The sequence below is a fragment of the Rana temporaria genome, chromosome 9 (assembly GCF_905171775.1).
Source record: "Rana temporaria chromosome 9, aRanTem1.1, whole genome shotgun sequence".
Classification (NCBI taxonomy): domain Eukaryota; kingdom Metazoa; phylum Chordata; class Amphibia; order Anura; family Ranidae; genus Rana; species Rana temporaria.
Window position 1 is genome coordinate 23,583,177 of NC_053497.1, and position 20,565 is coordinate 23,603,741.

The window sequence follows — 20,565 nt, forward strand, 5'->3', positions numbered from 1 at the left end:
CGCCCGCGCAAAGATACGCGGATCTACGCGAATCTGGCCCTTAGTACTCAACTAATTTCAATGGAGCCAAATTACAGATGGCCATCTTGGTACTCCAATACCAATTGCCTTCTTCATAATAAACGTCTCAGGATCTCAGGTCACCGCAAACTATTACCATGTATCATAACAGCTTATAAAAAAACATTTTTAAACTTTTAATAAACATTACTACTTTTAACATAACATACTACTTAAACTAGATAAAAACAGAGAGGTAGTTGGGGACTTATGTTGTACAACACAAATTGGCATATTATGAAACATATTCAATTATAAAAATAAAATAAATAGAATATAAGCAAAAGTTTGGACCTAGAGTGGAAAAAGGACATAATAATGCGAGGGGACTGTTATGTATAGATTAATATCAATTATAAAAAATGCCTAGTGTAAAAATGCTAGCGAGTTGGTTTTAAACAAGGAGAATAAAATGCACGAGATGAAGATATAGGGCCAGATTCACAGTCAGCGGCGTAAATGTAGGCGGGCGTAGCGTATCGTAGTTACGCTACGCCGCCGCAACTTAGAGAGGCAAGTGCTGTATTCACAAAGCACTTGCGTCTAAAGTTACGGCGACGTAGCGTAATTTTGCCGGCGTAAGCGCGCCTAAATCAAATGAGGAACAGGGGGGCGTGTTTTATGTAAACTAATCATGACCCCACGTAAATTGCGTTTTTTTTCGAACGGCGCATGCTCCGTATCATGTCGAATTTTCAAATTAAATTTCGCCCACTCAATGCCTAGTCGACGTGAACGTAACTTATGTCCAGCCCCATTCACGGACGACTTACGCAAACGACGTAAAACACGACGCTGTTCCGACGTTTTCGATGTCCATACCTAACATGACTTACCCCTGCTTTATGAGGGGTAACTTTACGCCGGCGTATGTCTTACGTAAACGACGTATCTTGCTACGCCGGGCGCACGTACGTTCGTGAATCGGCGTATCTAGCTCATTAGCATATTCGACGCGGAAATCTACAGAAGCGCCACCTAGCGGCCAGCGTAAATATGCACCCTAAGATACGACGGTGTAAGAGACTTACGCCGCTCGTATCTTAGCCAATTTATGCGTAACTGATTCTAAGAATCAGCCGCATAGATACGACGGCTCTCATTCGCACTTACGACGGCGTACATGGCGCTACGCCGTCGTAAGTCCTTTGAGAATCTGGGCCATAATTAGGCTTGTTTCACGCGGATGTTCCGTCATTTTGTTCAGTTCAGTCACGTTTTGTTTTTTATACAAAAATGGCTATGGATGTCTATTTTTATATCCGTTTTCATGTCCGATTTTTACAACCAAAAAAAAAGTGTCCGAACTGAACCTCAAAGACTATATATAGCTGGTTGCTAAGGAGGGTTCCCCGCTGACAGCTGAATGTAAAAAGAAAAATTGCTGTAAAAAAAAAAATGGCGGGGGGTCCCCCCCAAAATCCATACCAGACCCTTATCCAAGCATGATAATGCTGATAATGGAGTACAATAAGTATTTGATCCCCTAAAATGCAAATCAATTTATAACTTTTTTGAAATGCGTTTTTTTTTCTGGATATTTTTGTTATTCTTTTTCTCACTGTTAAAATTAACCTACTATTAAAATCATAAACTGATCATTGCGTCCCCCCTGCCCCAAACCACCTACCCCCCCATGCGGCCTGGCATGGTTAAGGAGGGGGGGGGGCGCTCGCTCGTCCCCACCCCCTTTCCTGACCGGCCGGGCTGCTGCTCGGATACGGGTCTGGTATGGAATTTGGGGGGAACCCCATGCCGTTTTTTTTCCGGCGTAAGGTGTTCCCCTTAAAATCCATAGCAGACTCAAGGGCTTGGTATGCTCATGTAGGGGGAACCCGTGACGGTTTTTTATTTGAAATTTGGCGTGGAGTTCCCCCTCAAGATTCATACCAAACGCAGCTGACACAGTGCACTGCGAATTACCTGCGGTTATGTGCCGATAGCTGCGGGATTTCGCAGCTGGACGCATTGCGATCTATTTTTTCTATCCGCACAAAACCACGGGGAACAAAACCGCAGGTAACCGTAGTGTGTGAATGATGTCATAGGAAAGCATTGTGTGCTTCTAGCTGTGGTAAAATCCGCAGCTAAAAGCACCATTCTATCCGTCCGTGTGAAAGGGGCCTTATACAAGCTGTACACTCACTACTTTATATTGTAGCAAAGTGTCATCTCTTCAGTGTTGTCACATGAAAAGATAGAATAAAATATTTACAAATATGTGAGGGGTGTACTCATTTCTGTGAGATACTATGGGGTAGATTCACGTAGAATGGCGTATCTTTGTGCGGGCGTAACGTATCCTATTTACGTTACGCCTCCGCAACTTTTACAGGCAAGTGCCTTATTCTCAAAAGAAAGTTGCGGCGGCGTAGCGTAAATAGGCCGGCGTAAGCCCGCCTAATTAAAATTGTGAAGAGGTGGGCGTGTGTTATGTAAATTAACCATGACCCGTCGTGATTGACGTTTTTCAAGAACGGCGCATGCGCTGTCCGTGGAATTTCCCAGTGTGCATTTCTCCAAAGTACGCCGCAAGGACGTCATTGGTTTCGACGTGAACGTAAATGACGTCCAGCCCCATTCACGTACGACTTACGCAAACGACATAACTTTTTTAAATTTTGACGCGGGAACGACGTCCATACTTAAACATTGGTACGCGGCATATACGCCTCATATAGCAGAGGTAAATTTACGCCGGGAAAAGCCTAACGTAAACGGCGTAACTGTACTGCGTCGGCCGGGCGTACATTCGTGAAATCGCGTATCTAGCTGATTTACATATTCTAGGCGTAAATCAGCATACACGCCCCTAGCGGCCAGCGTAAATATGCAGTTAAGATCCGACGGCGTAAGAGACTTACGCCGGTCGGAACTAATAGAAATCTATGCGTAACTGATTCTATATATCAGGCGCATAGATACGACCGCTCAGACTCAGAGATACGACGGCGTATCTCCTTTGTGAATCTACCCCTGTGTATGTATCTTTTCTTTTTTTTTGGGGGGGGGGGTGTTGATTGGCTGCTGAAGCCACATACTATATCATATTATTTTACATAATAAAGGTCACAATGGAATTTTGCAAAAGTTGTGGCAGATACTTATTTATCAGACAAGTTAATGCCAGAGTAAGGATTTTCTAAGTTTAGTATTCATTACAAATAATTATAAGCCTCAATGTAATCACACAGCCTCGATAAAGTGCAGCTTTTACAATTACATTATTAGTGAACAGCGCCCTCTTTTGGTTATACTGGATAATTGCATAGCTGTGGCAGAAGTCAGAATATACAGGGCCAGATCCACAAAGAAGTTACGTCGGCGTATCTATTTATACGCCGCGTAACATCTAGGATGCAACGGCGTATCTTTGTTTTGTATCCACAAAACAAGATACGCCTGAATGTGGGCTAGATCCGACTGACGTACGTCTTAGTACGCCGTCGGATCTTAGGTGCATATTTACGCTGGCCGCTAGGTGGCTCTTCCGTTGATTTCCGCGTAGAGTATGCAAATTAGCTAGATACGCCGATTCTCAGAACGTACGTCCGCCCGCGCATTTTTTTTTACGTCGTTTACGTAAAAAATTACATTCACGTCGAAAGCGTTGACTATTTGCGACGTGATTTCGAGCATGTGCACTGGGATACCCCCACGGGTGGCGCATGCGACGTTAAAAAAAAACGTCATTTACGCGGGGTCAAGATGAATTACGTGGGGTCAACATAAAACACGGCCACATCTTAGTCATTTGAATTGCGCGCCTTTACGCCGACACATTTACACATTTACACAATTCTTTCTGGATACGGAAACTACGCTCTAAGGGCCTGATCCACAAAAACCCGGCGTAACTTAATTTTTCCCGTTTAAGTTACACCGCCGCAAAATCTCTACCTAAGTGCCCGATCCACAAAGCACTTACCTAGAAATTTTGAGCGGTGTAACTTAAATCCGTCCGGCGCAAGGCGTTCCTAATCTAATGGGGCGAGTCCCATTTAAATTAGGCGCGCTCCCGCGCCGGACATACTGCGCATGCTCCCGACGTTATTTTCCCGACGTGCTTTGCGCGGTTTTACGTTGCGCCGGGTTTTGAGAATCGCGACGGGCGTAAAAAAAAAAAAAAAAAAAGAGTTGCGGCGGAAAAAAAAAAAAAAAAAATGACAGCGACGCGGGATAGAAGGGTATACTTTTACAAGGTGTAAACAGTTTAGACCTTGTAAAAGCAGCCCTAATTTTGCGACGGCAAACTAATACTTAGGGAGAAAAAACAAAGCGTAAAAGCTTCGTGGAACTCCGTAAGTGCTAATTTGCATACCCGAAGCGGCATTTCGACGAGAAATGCCCCCAGCGGCGGATGCGGTACTGCATCCTAAAATCCGACAGTGTAAGTCCCTTACACATGTCGGTTCTTCTCCCTATCTATGGAAAACTGATTCTGTGGATCAGTTCCAAAGAAACAGGGATACGCCGGCGTATCCCTTTTGTGGATCTGGCCCTAAGTTACGGCTGCGTAGTGTATCTGAGATACGCTACGCTTGCCTAAAGATAGGCAGATCTTTGTGGATCTGGCCCACAGTATACATGCTCAGACCTCCATTCCGCAATGAAAGCATTATTTTATATAATTTTGATATTTTGCATGTTCAGGTTTCATGTGGTCCTTACCAGACTGTATGCTGGAAATGTTAAGATTTACACTACTACTACTAAAGAGATTGCAGAGTTCTAAAACACTGCTGCCAGTTAAAAATCATGGCCATGCGCGGCAGAAGTCACTAAATATACCAATTTTTATTATGATGTACCTGCCTTGCCGTGAGAAGATAACATGCAGTCTAGACATGCCAGCCTGAAGTACCGGTATTTATAGCAGTGCCCATATCCTTCACTCTCTCCTACTGTCATTGGAAGTCATTTTGGCAGCTATCAGCTACGTGCCTACAAGCAAACCTGTCAGTTTCTTAACCACTTCCCATCCAGACCAATTCTGGCACTTCCCCTTCTACATGTAAATATCATCATTTTTTTGCTAGAAAATTACATAGAATGCCCAAACATTATGTATGTTTTTTTTTTTTTTTTTAGCAGAGACCTTAGAGAATACAATGGCGGTCATTGCAACTTTTTATCTTGCACGGTATTTGCGCAGCAATTTTTCAAACACATTTTTTCATGCTTAAAAAAAAAACATTAAAGTTAGCCCAATTTTTCTGCATAATGTGAAAGATGATGTTACGCCGAGTAAATAAATACCCAACATGCCCCCCTTAAAAATTGCACACACTTGTGGAATGGCGTCAAACTTCGACACTTAAAAATCCTCGTGGGCGACGCTTTAAATTTTTTTTACTGGTTAAATGTTCTGAGTTACAGAGGAGGTCTAGGGCTAGAATTATTGCTCTCGCTCCAACGTTTGCGGCGACACCTCACATGTGTGGTCTGAACACCGCTTTCATATGTGGGCGGGACTTACGTATGCGTTCGCTTCTGTATGCGATCACACAGGGACAGGGGCACTTTAAAAGATTTTTTTTTTTATTGTTAATTCTACTTTTTTTAATTTGACACTTAAAAAAAAAAAAATGGAATGCAAATATCCCTTGTAATAGGAATATGACATGACAGGTCCTCTTTACAGTCAGATAGGGGGTCAATGAGACCCCACATCTCACCTCTAGGCTGGGAGGCTCCCAACTGTCCCTGATTTGGAGCAGTGTCCCTCTGTCCCCCTGTCCTCCTCATTTGTCCCTCATTTTGGTCTGATCCATATAGTTGTATAATAAAAGCACTTTTTATCTTTCAAAAAGTGTTTCCCAGTGCTAAACCTTTCATCCAATTTCTAAACTGCTGCATTTGTAAATTTTAAACGCCAATATAAAGGAATGGTAGTAGTAAAATAAAGCCCTTGTGAATTTAATTAACCTTTTTTTGGTTAATTCTCCTTTAAGGGGGTGTGTCAGGGGCGTGTCCTATGCCTACATACGTTTGGTAGTAGGTGTCCCTCATTCCCATCTGAAAAATGTTGGAAGCCTGCAAAAAAAAAAACACAGCTTTCCAGCCGAGGCAGTGACTTTTTTAAAATGCAGAGGCTGGGTGTGACATCATAACCCATGCGCCCGACCTCCGAACGCTCATAGAGACTCCGGCGGCCATTTGGTCCGCCGAAAATCTCTATGGTAAGCATCCGGGGCCGGCGGATCCGTTCTCTGACTCACCGATCGCATTGGCGAGTCGGTAGAAGCACCTGGAGGGCAGCAGGGCCTCCGAACGATCATAGAGACTCCGGCGGCCATTTGGTCCGCCAAAAATCTCTATGGTAAGCATCTGGGGCCGGCGGATCCGTTCTCCGACTCACCGATCGCATTGGCGAGTCGGTAGAAGCACCTGGAGGGCAGCAGGGCCTCCGAACGATCATAGAGACTCCGGCGGCCATTTGGTCCGCCAAAAATCTCTATGGTAAGCATCTGGGGCCGGCGGATCCGTTCTCCGACTCACCGATCGCATTGGCGAGTCGGTAGAAGCACCTGGAGGGCAGCAGGGCCTCCGAACGATCATAGAGACTCCGGCGGCCATTTGGTCCGCCAAAAATCTCTATGGTAAGCATCCGGGGCCGGCGGATCCGTTCTCTGACTCACCGATCGCATTGGCGAGTCGGTAGAAGCACCTGGAGGGCAGCAGGGCCTCCGAACGATCATAGAGACTCCGGCGGCCATTTGGTCCGCCAAAAATCTCTATGGTAAGCATCTGGGGCCGGCGGATCCGTTCTCCGACTCACCGATCGCATTGGCGAGTCGGTAGAAGCACCTGGAGGGCAGCAGGGCCTCCGAACGATCATAGAGACTCCGGCGGCCATTTGGTCCACCAAAAATCTCTATGGTAAGCATCTGGGGCCGGCGGATCCGTTCTCCGACTCACCGATCGCATTGGCGAGTCGGTAGAAGCACCTGGAGGGCAGCAGGGCCTCCGAACGATCATAGAGACTCCGGCGGCCATTTGGTCCGCCAAAAATCTCTATGGTAAGCATCCGGGGCCGGCGGATCCGTTCTCCGACTCACCGATCGCATTGGTGAGTCGGTAGAAGCACCTGGAGGGCAGCAGGGGGGGGGGCGGATTATGAAGCAAAATACCTTCTTTACTTAGGGCTGCTGCGTGGTCACATGTCCTCTACTAGCTCTGTCAGAGGGGAATCTCAACCCCTTCCACTGCACTTCTTAGATAGAGGCATAGAGGGTATTTAGCTTTATAATAATAATAATAATAAAAAAAAAAACATACACTGTATTTAATATGTTTCTAAAACAGAGAGGCTAAAAGAATAAATGTGTCTTTACAACCACTTTAAACCCCCCCCCCCTCCCCCCTGTTCACACTAGCGCAACTTGTCATGTGATTTGACAGGTCCAAATCGCAGGACAAGTCGCACCCTATTGTTGGCAATGGAACGGTTTAAATCGGTGCAATTCACACTTTTTTTTGGTGCCGCACCAATTCAAAAAAGCAGTTCCTACATTACTTTTGGCGATTTTAGGTGTGACATAAAGTCACACAGATGTCAGCCAGGTCACACCTGAAGTCACACTGACATGCCGCTTTGAAATTGTGTGATTTCAAGTGAAGTCACATGATTTCAAAGCCGTATTCAATGTGAACGAGGGCTTGGAGCCATTTCACACAGGCAGCCTGCCCAACCACCTAAATACCAACAAGGCAGCTAGAGGGCGTAGTACACATGCCACAGCAAGTTTAACTCAGCTTACAGAGTTTGACAGGGGGCAACCGCTTGGCTTGAAGTTGTGGCATTTCAATATAAAGTCGTCAAAAACATTCATTTAGGATTGCCTCCTTAAAAAAGTGGAGTTTCCATCCCAAAATAATTTTTTCATTTTTGTGCTCATTAGACCTAAAAAAGAAAAAAAAAATGTTTTACTCACCTGGAAATGCCTGTTGCTATGCGGTCCTACGAAATCTGCCTTTGGTATCACCTAGGATTCTGACATCATCTCCCTCGGCTCCTCAGTACGCTAATGCCCCTGGGAAATGTGTGTCATCATTTCCCAGGATGCAGTGCGCTTCCCCATTATAACTCCCTATCCAAGACTTCCAGGAACTAAGTGCTTGTGGGCTTCACAATACCCACAAGCAAAATGACAACGGTGTGGACATGGTTTTATAAACTATCTTTTTTGAATATCTATGTGGAGCGGCGGTGGATTGTAAAGTAGTAAGTGACCGGATTTATATTATAAAAACTCATTATGAAAGGACATACATTTAAAAAATGCTAATTGTGGTTGGAACCCCTCTTTAATGCCTTGTAGCCACCAATGTACCCCTCACTTAAAACCGATCCCCTGGTGGTAAGGATGTCAACCCCTGTGAAAGCACTTAGGGCAGGGGTAGGCAACCTCGACCCTCCAGCTGTGGTAAAACTACAAATCCCATCATGCCTCTGCCTCTAGGGCCTCATGACCGGGTCTATCCGCTGGGATTGATCCGCGGATCAGTTCCAGCGGACAAATCCGGTCGTCTGTACGGCCTAGCGGACATTTATCCGCGGAGATTCCTCCAGCCGATCGATTTCAAGCGGATAGAAATGTCTTAGCATGCTAAGAAATCTATCCGATTGAATCGGGTCCAGCGGATTGATCCGGTCGTCTGTACAGACTCACCGGATCAATCCGTCCGCTCCCCTCCCTCGCATGCGTCGTAATGATTCGACGCATGCGTGGAAGTACTTACCTTCCAGCGTTGCGCACGTTGCCGCGTCATCGTCACGCCGACGGCGCGACACGTCACCGCGGATGTATTCCGCGCGGATTTTGATCCAATGGTGTGTACAAGCCATCGGATCAAAATCCGGAGGAGGAATCTCCGCTGGAAACGGTCTGGCGGACCGTTTCCAGCGGAGATCCCCTCGTGTGTACGGGGCCTAGGAGTCAAGCCTGCAATTGTCAGGGTCTTGCAATGTCTCATGGGACTTGTAGTTTCAAAACAGCTGGAGGGCAGAGGTTGCCTACCCCTGCCTTAGGGAGTATCTTAGCAAAAATGTAATTCCTATTGCAAGGGATGCTTAAAATTGTACTTCTATCTTAGTGCAGACCCCTCAGAAAATCATCAGGCCAATCACACATGCAGGAAATGACATTTGGCTTCCGGGTTGCCATATTGTATTGAATTTTTTGATTTTTTTTTTGAAAATACAGCAACTGAAAATTAAAATGAAAAGGAATAATAAAAAAAAATAATGAAATGTATCAATTTTATATTCTACATTCATTGTTTTAAAAAAGTGGAGTTCTCCTTTAAGGACACAGACCTGTGATTAGCTTGTAGAAAACATTGTATTTCATTATTGATGAAGGAATGTTGTGAAATGGAACGTAGAATGTCCTACCTGTGTTGTTGTTCTGTACAAATGCCCTCCACTGACATGTTGTTGGTCTCTGCAGCCGTCTTGCCCATCTCCCCCCCGGCATCCCTCTCCCAGCTCTCGGACAGCGGGCAGACTCTGAGCGAGGACAGCGGAGTGGACGCAGGAGAAGTTGGTGGAGGCAGCAAAGACAGCAGTCCTCAGCCACAGAAATCTAAAGGAGCGGAGAACATGACAAAACCAGTAAGGAAAAGTGCATGGTCGTCATTTACTTGGGAATGTTCACATGGGGCCCACAGCAGATGGTACAGCAAACACAGAACAATGCGGTATAGCATAAACTATACAACAGGCCTATGATCAAGTGGTATGGATTTAAAAAAATAAATAAAAAAAAAGAGAGAGAAGCATGTTTTAGGCATCTCAGACAATCAAACCCAACCAGGACCACCAACATTTATAAAAGCGGAGATCCACCCTAAAAAAAAAAATTGTTTTACTCACTTTCTATCTGGCTGTTACTAGGCACATTTCGTAATCTGCCTAGTTCCTGGTCCTAGGTGGTTCAACTTCCTGTCCTAAGACCCCATTGCCTCCTGGGAAACGATGACACTCATTTCCCAGGAGTCTCTGGGCATTACTGTGCCTAAAAATCTCCCAGCATGCACCTCTCCCTGAAAACCAGGAAGAAAAAGGAACTGGGCTTCACATGCCCACACATATGATGGATACGCCCACAACATGAGCAGGAGGATAGAAGGCTATAAGTGTTTGCAATGATTTCTGGAACAATTGGGGAGCTATTAACCTCTTGACCACTGGGCACTTAAACCCCCTTCCTAACCAGATCAATTTTCAGCTTTCAGGGGTCTCACAATTTGAATGACAATTACTCAGTCATACAACATTGTACCCGTCTGAAATTTTTGTCCTTTTTTTCCACACAAATAGAGCTTTCTTTTGGTGGTATTTGATCACCTCTGCGGTTTTTATTTTTTGCGCTATAAAAGAAAAAAGACTGAAAATTCTGTAAAAAAATAAATAAATTCTAGTTTCTGTCATATTAGCAGGTTATTTCTCACACACAGCATATGCATACCACAAATTACACCCCAAAACACATTCTGCTATTCCTCCCGAGTATGGCGATACCACATGTGTGAGACTTTTACACAGCGTGGTCACATACAGAGGCCCAACATGCAGGGAGCACCATAAGGCGTTCTGGAACACCCAGGCCAATTCTGACATTTTTCTCCTACACGTAAAAATCATCATTTATTTGCTAAAAAATTACATAGAACCCCAAAACATTATATATGCTTTTTTTTTTTCAAAGACCCTAGAGAATACAATGGCGGTTGTTGCAACTTTTTATCTTGCACAGTATTTTCGCAGCAATTTTTTGAACGCGTGTTTTAAAAAAAAAAAAACGTTTTGTGCTTAAAAAAAAAAAGTAAAGTTAGCCCAATGTTTTTGCATACTATGAAAGATGAAGTTACGCTGAGTAAATAGATACCTAACATGTCACCCTTCAAAATTGCACACACTCGTGGAATTGCGCCAAACTTTGCTACTTAAAAATCCCCATAGGCGACGTATTGCAAGGTATTGGAGTATTGGGGTATTGTGGAGTATTGGGGAATTGTGGAGTATTGAGGGTATTGCACAATATGGGGGGTATTGCAGAGTATGGGGGGGTATTGCACAATATTAGCGGGTATTGCAGAGTATGGGGGGTATTGCAGAGTATGGGGGTATTGCAGAGTATGGGGGGTATTGCAGAGTGTGGGGGGGGTATTGCAGAGTGTGGGGGGGGTATTGCAGAGTGTGGGGGGGGGTATTGCAGAGTGTGGGGGGGTATTGCAGAGTGTGGGGGGGTATTGCAGAGTGTGGGGGGGTATTGCAGAGTATGGGGGGTATTGCAGAGTATGGGGGGTATTGCAGAGTGTGGGGGGTATTGCAGAGTGTGGGGGGTATTGCAGAGTGTGGGGGGGTATTGCAGAGTGTGGGGGGGTATTGCAGAGTGTGGGGGGGTATTGCAGAGTGTGGGGGGGTATTGCAGAGTGTGGGGGGGTATTGCAGAGTATGGGGGTATTGCAGAGTATGGGGGGTATTGCAGAGCGTGGGGTGGTATTGCAGAGTGTAGGGGGTATTGCAGAGTATGGGGGGTATTGCAGACAGTATGGGGTGTTATTGCAGAGTATTGCGCAGGGAGGGATGGCTGGATCTGTGACTGCAATAGTCACAGATCCAGCCCACAGTGCTGCTGCTGACACCCGCTCCCCCCCCCCTCTCCTCTCACACTGTACCGATCGGTACAGAGAGGAGAGGGAGGAACCGGCGTTATTACATGACGCCGGTTTGTTTACAAGTGAACGCTCCGTCATTTGACGGAGCGATCACGTGGTAAACGGCTGCTATCAGCGGCAATTTACCGCGATCCGTGATGCGCCGGGTCAGGGGGCGCGCGAGTGAAGGATTCTGGGAGGACGTCCCAGGGACGTCCTCCCAGAATAACTCCACCGCGCTGTAGCAGTATTTTCGCTATGGTGCGGTGGGGAAGTGGTTAATATGTTTTAGGGACTATTTAATGTGATTAATTTTTGCTTGCCACAAAATAAATAAAAATGATGCCTGGAACCCCGCTTGAAACCCAACTTGAGGATCAAAGTATACACCTGAAATCAAAAATACAGTAAAACCTTGGTTTGAGAGCGTTTTGCCAGACAAGCAGAATTTTTAAATAAAATTTGACTTGATATACAAGTGTAGCGCCCCCTTACTTTCAGTATGGGCACTACACTAAAGTTAGTGGGGAATGGGAGAGTTACCTTGCTCCCATTCGCTATTTGTTTAAATTTTGGGACTTCTGTCATTCCAGAAATGTCCACTGGGTCAGTCTGTGGTCCAGGGATGCAATGTCATCCCTGGCCAGCAGCTGGCGGCAGAGGGGTTCTGGCAGAGTACGTTTCTCCAGCAGCCAATCGGAGGAGCTTTTCCCTCTTGGGGCATGCTGGAGAGGAGTATATCTGTGACAGGTGTCATGAGTTCTAAAATCTTCGCGGGGTCCCCGTTCCAGGTGCGGCATCCACCTTCAGGGTGCGCGCATCCATGGACCCCGCCGGCGTGGCCCACCTGGCCAAAGTTGCAGGCTACGAAAACCCTCATCTGGAGGTACAAGGGGACCCCAGTGACTTGCTGGGTTCCCTGTTCTACTAAAAGGATCCCAGGCTGGGTGCCGTACGATTGGGGAGTCGGTTTGAGGAGAACCCGGAGGCAGGTCGTCCAACAGGGCCTGAACAAACCAATTGGGGATCCGGTGACCAGAGTACTGACAGGTATGTTTGCTGTCATCTGGTGACCAACGCAGAAACCTACTGGGAGGATTTGCTTCATGTATCTACCTAGCTCAGTTATTGTAATTGGCCTGTGAGACAGGCCTGTTTCCTCCCAGAAATCCTAAGTGACACCTCGGTTGCCAGGCCTATAGAAACAGGTCTGTCCGGGGGCACTTTACCCACTCAGTTGGAGTGGCGATGAGTTACAAAATTGGTACTGCAAAGTTCTCTCCCTCTCTTTCTTCATCAACCTTGACCATCCCAACTGATGTTGATGTTGGCCTGGAAAAAAAAGCATTGGAAAAACCTTTATTCACTGTCTGGACCTTCGCTCACTGTTTGTTTCCTACCACTGCACCCCTGGGCCATATCAAGGTAACTCAATATGCCGATCCCAAAAACAAACCAGAGGCTCCTTCGGGGGTGATCGCTACACAAGCGATGTCATGCCACCTGAGTATAAAACCAAACGGAGGCGCCATTAACCACTTAAGCCCCGGACCATTTGTCTGGTTAAAGACAGGGCCACTGTTTGCGAACCGGCACTGCGTCGCTTCAACTGACAATTACGCGGTCGTGCGACGTGGCTCCCAAACAAAATTGGCGTCCTTTTTTTTTCCCACAAACAGAGCTTTCTTTTGGTGGTATTTGATCACCTCTGCGGTTTTTATTTTTTGCACCATAAACAAAAATAGAGCGACAATTTTGAAAGAAATGCAACATTTTTTACTTTTTGCTATAATGCATATCCCCCAAAAAATCTATATATATATATATATAAAAAAAAAAAATCCTCAGTTTAGGCCGATACGTATTTCTTCTACATATTTTTGGTAAAAAAAAAAAAAAAAAACGCAATAAGTGTTTATTGATTGGTTTGCACAAAAGTTGGGGGATCGTTTTATGGCATTTTAATTAATATTTTTTTTTTTTACTAGTAATGGCGGCGATCAGCAATTTTTATCGTGACTGCGACAATATGGCGGACACATCAGACACTTTTGATACCATTTTGGGACCATTGTCATTTTCACAGCGATCAGTGCTATAAAAATGCATTGTTTACTGTATAAATGTCACTGGCAGTGAAGGGGTTAACCTGTAGGTGGCGCTGAAGGGTTTAAGTGTGTCCTAGGGAGTGCTTGTAACTGTTAGGGGGCGCGGCATGCCACTGATCGTTGTTCCCGATGACAGGGAACACGATCAGTGACAGTGTCACCTAGGCAGAACGGAGAGAGGTTGTGTTTACACTGACATCTCCCCGTGCTTCAGCTCTGTGATCCGATCGCGGGACAACGGCGGTGATCGGGTCCGCGGGTTCCGCAAGTCACAGAGCTCACTTCTGGAGAATTGGGAGTAATAATGTCCAGCTTAGTTGAATGGTTGAGCTCCAGCCTCGAGGTTGTGTAGAGCGATTATTAGAACTTACTTACATAGCACATTCTCCCTTTGGTCTTGTAGCTCGGTAGTACGTTGTTATGGAAGCGTACGGCACACATTTCTCTCCCCGATGAACTTATCTTACCCAAAATGAATAAGTAATCAGGCTTATTTTGGAAAACAAAGAACAATAATGTGCGGTAAGCCCTGGTCACCAAATGCAGATTAGGCATAAATAGTCTAAAGCTGCCAATAGCTTTCCCGCCGGCATGGTCTGGTTATCCTCGGGGAAGACGGTGTACAGAGACAGATTTAGATGTTTTTATCACTGGAAAAGGAAAAACAAGAAGTAAAGAACATGGGGCCAGATTCACAGAAGAGATACAACGGCGTATCTCCTGATACGCCGTCGTATCTCTGTGTTCCGGCCGTCCTAACTATGCGAATGATTCATAGAATCAGTTACGCATAGATAGCCAGAAGATCCGACAGGTGTAATTGAATTACACTGTCGGATCTTAACCCTTTCACGCCGTCGCAACGCATATATGCGTCCTCGGGTTTCGGGGGTTATACCGGGATGATGCCTGCAGCCGCAGGCATCATCCCGGTACTGTTGTTTAGAGCCGCCGCTCGGTTGTTATGCCGGAGGAGCGGGAGGGGACATCCCCCCCCTCCCGCCGCCTTTCGCCGCTCTGACCGGGCCTCCCGTCCCACCGGGAGACCCGATCATTTATCCGGCGCCTTCTGTGTCCAGGCGGAGACTGACACTAAGCCGTAAACGGCTTTGATTCAGTCTCCGCATTGAAACCACGGAAGCGGCGTCATGACGTCACTTCCGGGTTTCTCGGCTGTCAATGGCGCCGGATTTAAAAAAGTACACAGTATTCAGAATCGCCGTTTTCGGCGATCTGAATACTTTGAAGTGCAAAGAAGGGCTCGGAGGTCTTTTAGACCCCCGATCCCTCCATAAAGAGTACCTGTCACCACCTATTACTGTCACAAGGGATGTTTACATTCCTTGTGACAGCAATAAAAGTGATCAAAATGAAAAAAAAAAAAAAACACACAATTTAATATTATAAAAAATAATAAAATAAATAAGAAAACAAAAAAAAAAATTTTTTAAAGCGCCCCCCTCCCCGCGAGCTTGCGCAGCAAAGAAAACGCATACGGAAGTCGCGGCCGCATATGAAAACGGTGTTCAAATCACACATGTGAGGTATCGCCGCGATCGTCAGAGCGAGAGCAATAATTCTAGCACTAGACCTACTCTGTAACTCTAACCTGGTAACCGTAAAAAAAGTTTAAAGTGTCGCCTATGGAGATTTTTAGGTACCGTAGTTTGTCGCAATTCCACGAGTGCGTGCAATTATAAAGCGTGACATGCTTGGTATCTATTTACTCAGCGTAATATCATCTTTCACATTATGCAAAAAAAATGGGCTAATTTTACTTTTTCATTTTTTTAAAATTCATGAAAGTTAATTTTTCTCAAGAAGTTGTGTTTAAAACACCGCCGCACAAATACCGTATGACATAAAATATTGCAACAATCGCCATTTTATTCTCTAGATTCTCTGCTAAAAAAATATATATAATATTTGGGGGTTCTAAGTAATTTTCTAGCCAAAAATATGGATTTTAACTTGTAAACACCAAATGTCATACATAGGCGTAGGCATGAAAGGGTTAAGGATGCAATTCTAGGCCGGCCGCTAGGTGGCGAGGCCATTGCGGTCGGCGTAGAATATGCAAATGACTAGTTACAGCGATTCCCGAACGTCCGCGCTGCCCGTCGATCTAACTTTACGTCGTTTCCGTTGAGTTACGCCGCGTAAAATTAGGGCTGAGCCCTAGTTGTTCTAAGCCATGTTAAGTATGGCCGTCGTTCCCGCGTTGAAATTTAAAAAACCACGTCGTTTGCGTAAGTCGTCCGTGAATGGCGCTGGACGCCATTTACGTTAACGTCTAAACAAATGACGTCATTTAGCACAATGCACGTCGGGTAATTTACCCGACGGAGCATGCGCAGTACGTTCGGCGCGGGAACGCGCCTAATTTAAATGGTGCCCGTCCCATTTGAATTGGGCGGGCTTGCGCCGATCGGAATTACGTTACACCGCCGCAAGTTTACAGGTAAGTTTTTTGAGAATCAGGCACTTACGCTGTAAACCTGCGGCGGTGTAACGTAAATGAGATACGTTACGCCGCCGTGGAGTAACGTATTTCTATGTGAATCTGGCCCATGAATCCAGTGCCAGCTTATCAGGGGAACAATAGCCATCAGTCTGGGGGTTCTACCGGCTGCCATTGACTGGATGGCTGGCAAGGGTCATGGTCTTGCCATAGACATCAGACTGAAAGCAGATGACTGTCATTTCAGGTACATAGTTTTCCAGAACTACACAGATAACAGCGGAGCTTTGATTCTGAAATTGGTTGCTATGGCATCGTTACTCTTTGCACTATGCCTTTTAATACGCACACAGACTTGGTTTTTCCCAACAAAGGTTGTCGTGACTCCAGATTCTGCTTGCAGTTACCGTCTGGCAATGTTATTCCTACCAGATAAAAGGACCATTTATGTGTAAATACAAAAGAAATGTGTTTAGTCCAAAACGAAAAGTGAACGGCTTGTATTTTCAAGGACATGTGAAAGAGTCAGACCAGGGTTTCCCAGCCAGGGTCCATAGAACTCTGGGGTTCCTTCAGATGTTGTGAAGGTATTCCTTGAGCAATGATCAATTTCTGCTTCACACTGACACCAATAATCATTTTGGCTATCTAAGGGGGTAATTCTTCCCAACGACCAATGTTTAACCCCTTCCCGACCTGCCTACTGTAAAAGGATGGCCGAGCGGGAGGCCTATTATCCTGGGTCACATGACAAACTCCCAGGATTGAGCCGTGCTCCAGCACAATCTGTCACCTGCTGTATCCACTGACAGATCAGTGTACTGGCCTGCTGCCGGTACAATGTGATCTCTGTGACCAATCACAGCAGATCACATGACAATTGTAAACAATGAATGGGTTTGGTTCATGCCATTCATTAGTGAGTGAGTGAGTGAGAAACTTGTAAAGCGCAACACATGCGAACTGAATCGCCTCTGGGCGCTGTATCCATTTCATGGGTAAGGAACCCCTTGACCTCAGAAGAGATGGGTTTTAATCTTTCTCCTGAAGGCCAAGTGGTCTGACTCCAGTCAGATGGTGGTTGGTAGTGCATTCCACAGGCGAGGTCCCCGGACTGCAAATCTTCAATCTCCTTTGGACTTGTATCTGGCTTTGGGTATCTGGAGTAGGTTTTGATTGGTGGATCGCAGAATGCGATTGGGGTTATGGGCTTTTATTTTTTCGCATAGATATTGGGGGGCGTTGCCTTGAATACACTTATGTGTTAGGCAGAGTGCCTTGAAAGTGATTCTGTCTTTTACTGGCAACCAATGAAGGGATCTCAGTGAAGGTGAGATTGATTCCCATGGTTTTTTCCCGGTCACTAGTCGAGCGGCCGTATTTTGAACGACTTGCAGACGAGTGATTTGGTATTTGGGGAGTCCTAGATAGAGGGCATTTGCGTAGTCGAATCTGGAATGGATGATTGTTCCCACCACGACTGCAATGTCCTCTTTTGGGATAAAGGGGGTAAGTCTGTGTAGTAGGCGCAGCAGATGGTGGGATCCGCTGACTACTGACCCTATTTGTGCATCCATTGTCATGTAGGTATCGAAAATGACTTCGAGACTTTTGACTTTGGTGCTAGGGGTGATAGTTTTGCCCAGAATGGGTGGGGGAGTCCATGTTGACGCGGGGTGACTTTTCCAGTTAGCGTGAAACAGGAGAAGTTCTGTTTTCGAACCGTTGAGTTTAAGATAACTTTTTGTCATCCAGTTATCTATTAGAGTGAGGCATTTCTCTAGTCCAAGAGAATGATCCTTTTTGTTGCAGATGCGGAAATACAGTTGTGTGTCGTCTGCATAGGAGTGGTAAAGTAACTTCTGGTTACTGATGATTTCAAAGAGAGGGCGAAGATAGATATGATGTACTATTGTGTTGATCTCGGTGATTGGTCACAAAGATCACATGGTACCGGCAGCGGGCTGGTACACTGATCTGTCATCTGTCTGTGACCAAACACAGCAGATCACATGACAATTGTAAACAATGAATGGCTTTGATTCATGCCATTCATTGTGTACTATTGTGTTGATGTCAGTGATTGGTCACAGTGATCACATGGTACAGACCAGGCTAATCACAGTCAATCTGTACCATGTAATTAGCTGTGGCCAATCACAGCAATACACTGAATGAATCTATTTCATTCAGTAAAAATGATTTGTAAATAACACTGGTATTCACTGTTATAAGCAATCAGTGTGTGGAAAAATAAACTTGATAACCTCCCCCAGGGTAGTGCAGTGTTACTATGTTTTTTTTTTTATTGCTCTGGTCACAGTATGTAAAAAAAATAAAAATAAGATAATAAATCTGTAAAAAAACAGAAAATTATTATTTATATATTTTTTTTTTACATGCTGTCACGAGTTAGTGTCCCTGATAACCGCCACACCAGTTGCATGACAAAGCTGTACTGCACTGGTGACAGTATGTATCAAATCTAAAAACAAAAATTGTGAAAACTTTATATATATATATATATATATATATATATATATATATATATATATATATATATATATATATATATATTTACACACACACACACACACACACATATATATATATATATATAATTTCTTCACTTTAAAAAAAATGGTGACAAAAAAAAAATCCTACTAAATACCTTGGACTGTCTGCTTTCCAAAAGGGGTCATTTGGGGGATATTTGTTCTGGCATTTTCGAGCCGTCAGTATATCAGGATTGGTTGATTTTCAAATAAATATCATGGTTTGTAGACTCTATAACTTTCCTACAGATTAAATAAATATACACGGATTTGTTTTTTTTTCACCAAAGAAATGTATCAGAATACATTTTTGCGTAAGGTTATGGAGATATATAATTTATTTGCAAAATGTTATAACAAACAAAATGTCCAGTCTTTTTTTTGTTTATATAGCAAAAAAATAAATTGAATGTTTAATATCTCAGAAACCGAACCGGCACACATGGGTTTTTTTTTTTTTTATGCGGCACAAACAAATGGCGCATTTGTTTTTAAAATTCAGCTACATGGGGTACAAAGTGGGCGGGGCTTGCATTACATTAAATGTTTAACCCCTTCAATACAGGGCTTTTATACCAACGTGCAAAACGGGCCTATTCTGGCACTTCTCTCCTACATGTACAAATCATCATTCTTTTGCTAGAAAATTACTCAGAACCCCCAAACAGTATATATGTTTTTAGCAGACACCCTAGGGAATAAAATGGCGGTCATTGCAACTTTTTATCTTGCACGGTATTTGCGCAATCATTTTTCAAACATTTTTTTGGAAAAAAAAGGTTTCATGAATTAAAAAATAACAAAACAGTAAAGTTAAGCCTATTTTTTTGTAAAATATGAAAGATGATGTTATGTCGAGTAAATAGATACCTAACATGTCACGCTTTAAAATTGCGCACACTCATGGAATGGCGCCAAACTTCGTTACTTAAAAATCTCCATAGGCGACATTTTAAAAAATTTGAAAGGTTGCCAGTTTAGAGTTACAGAGGAGATCTAGTGCTAGAATTGTTGCACGCGCTCTAACGCACGCAGCGATACCTCACATATGTGGTTTGAACGATGTTACATACGTGGGCGGGACTTACGTGTGCGTTCGCTTCTGAGCGCGAGCTACCGGGGACAGGGGCGTTTTAAAAAAAAAAAAAAAAAAATTATTTTACTTATTTATTTTTTACACTTTTTAAAAAAAAATGTTTTATCACTTTTATTCCTATCACAAGGAATGTAAACATCCCTTGTAATAGGAATAGGTCCTCTTTATGGAGAGATGCGGGGTCAATAAGACCCCACATCTTTCCTCCAGGCTGGAAAGCATGAGATCGTGAAAATAAATTCACCCATCTCATGCTTACTAGCCGCAATTGGGGCTTTGTTTACTTCCGGGGTACCCGGACGTGACGTCATTGTCATGGTCTTACCTCTCTCCTGTCTCCTTCGTTTGACATGTGCTGGCGGCCATCTTGGTTTCTAGGTCTCTTGTAGCCTCCCACCCTGCGGCTCCTCCTTCCCACTGGGAGGAGCTGGATACCTGGCTCACATATATAGGAGGTCTGTGACTTCAGTTCCTTGCTTGGTCCTCCTGTGTGCACATGCTTCTAAGACTGCTGCTGCTTCTGGTTCCGATCCTGGCTTCGTCTGACTTCTCTGCTGGTTCCTGATCCTGGCTTCGTCTGACTTCCCTGCTGGTTCCTGATCCTGGCTTCGTCTGACT

The 20,565-nt window shown here is 44.6% G+C and overlaps 1 protein-coding gene across 2 annotated transcripts in view; it reads left to right on the forward strand.

The window, feature by feature from the left end:
* The window catches only part of WHRN (whirlin), a 248,078-nt gene that overhangs the window by 206,150 nt on the left and 21,363 nt on the right, over window positions 1-20,565 (forward strand). For both annotated transcript variants that reach the window (XM_040322973.1, XM_040322972.1), the window contains one exon: window positions 9,516-9,679. In XM_040322973.1, the coding sequence (XP_040178907.1) occupies window positions 9,516-9,679 (164 nt within the window). The remainder of the gene's footprint in view (window positions 1-9,515; window positions 9,680-20,565) is intronic.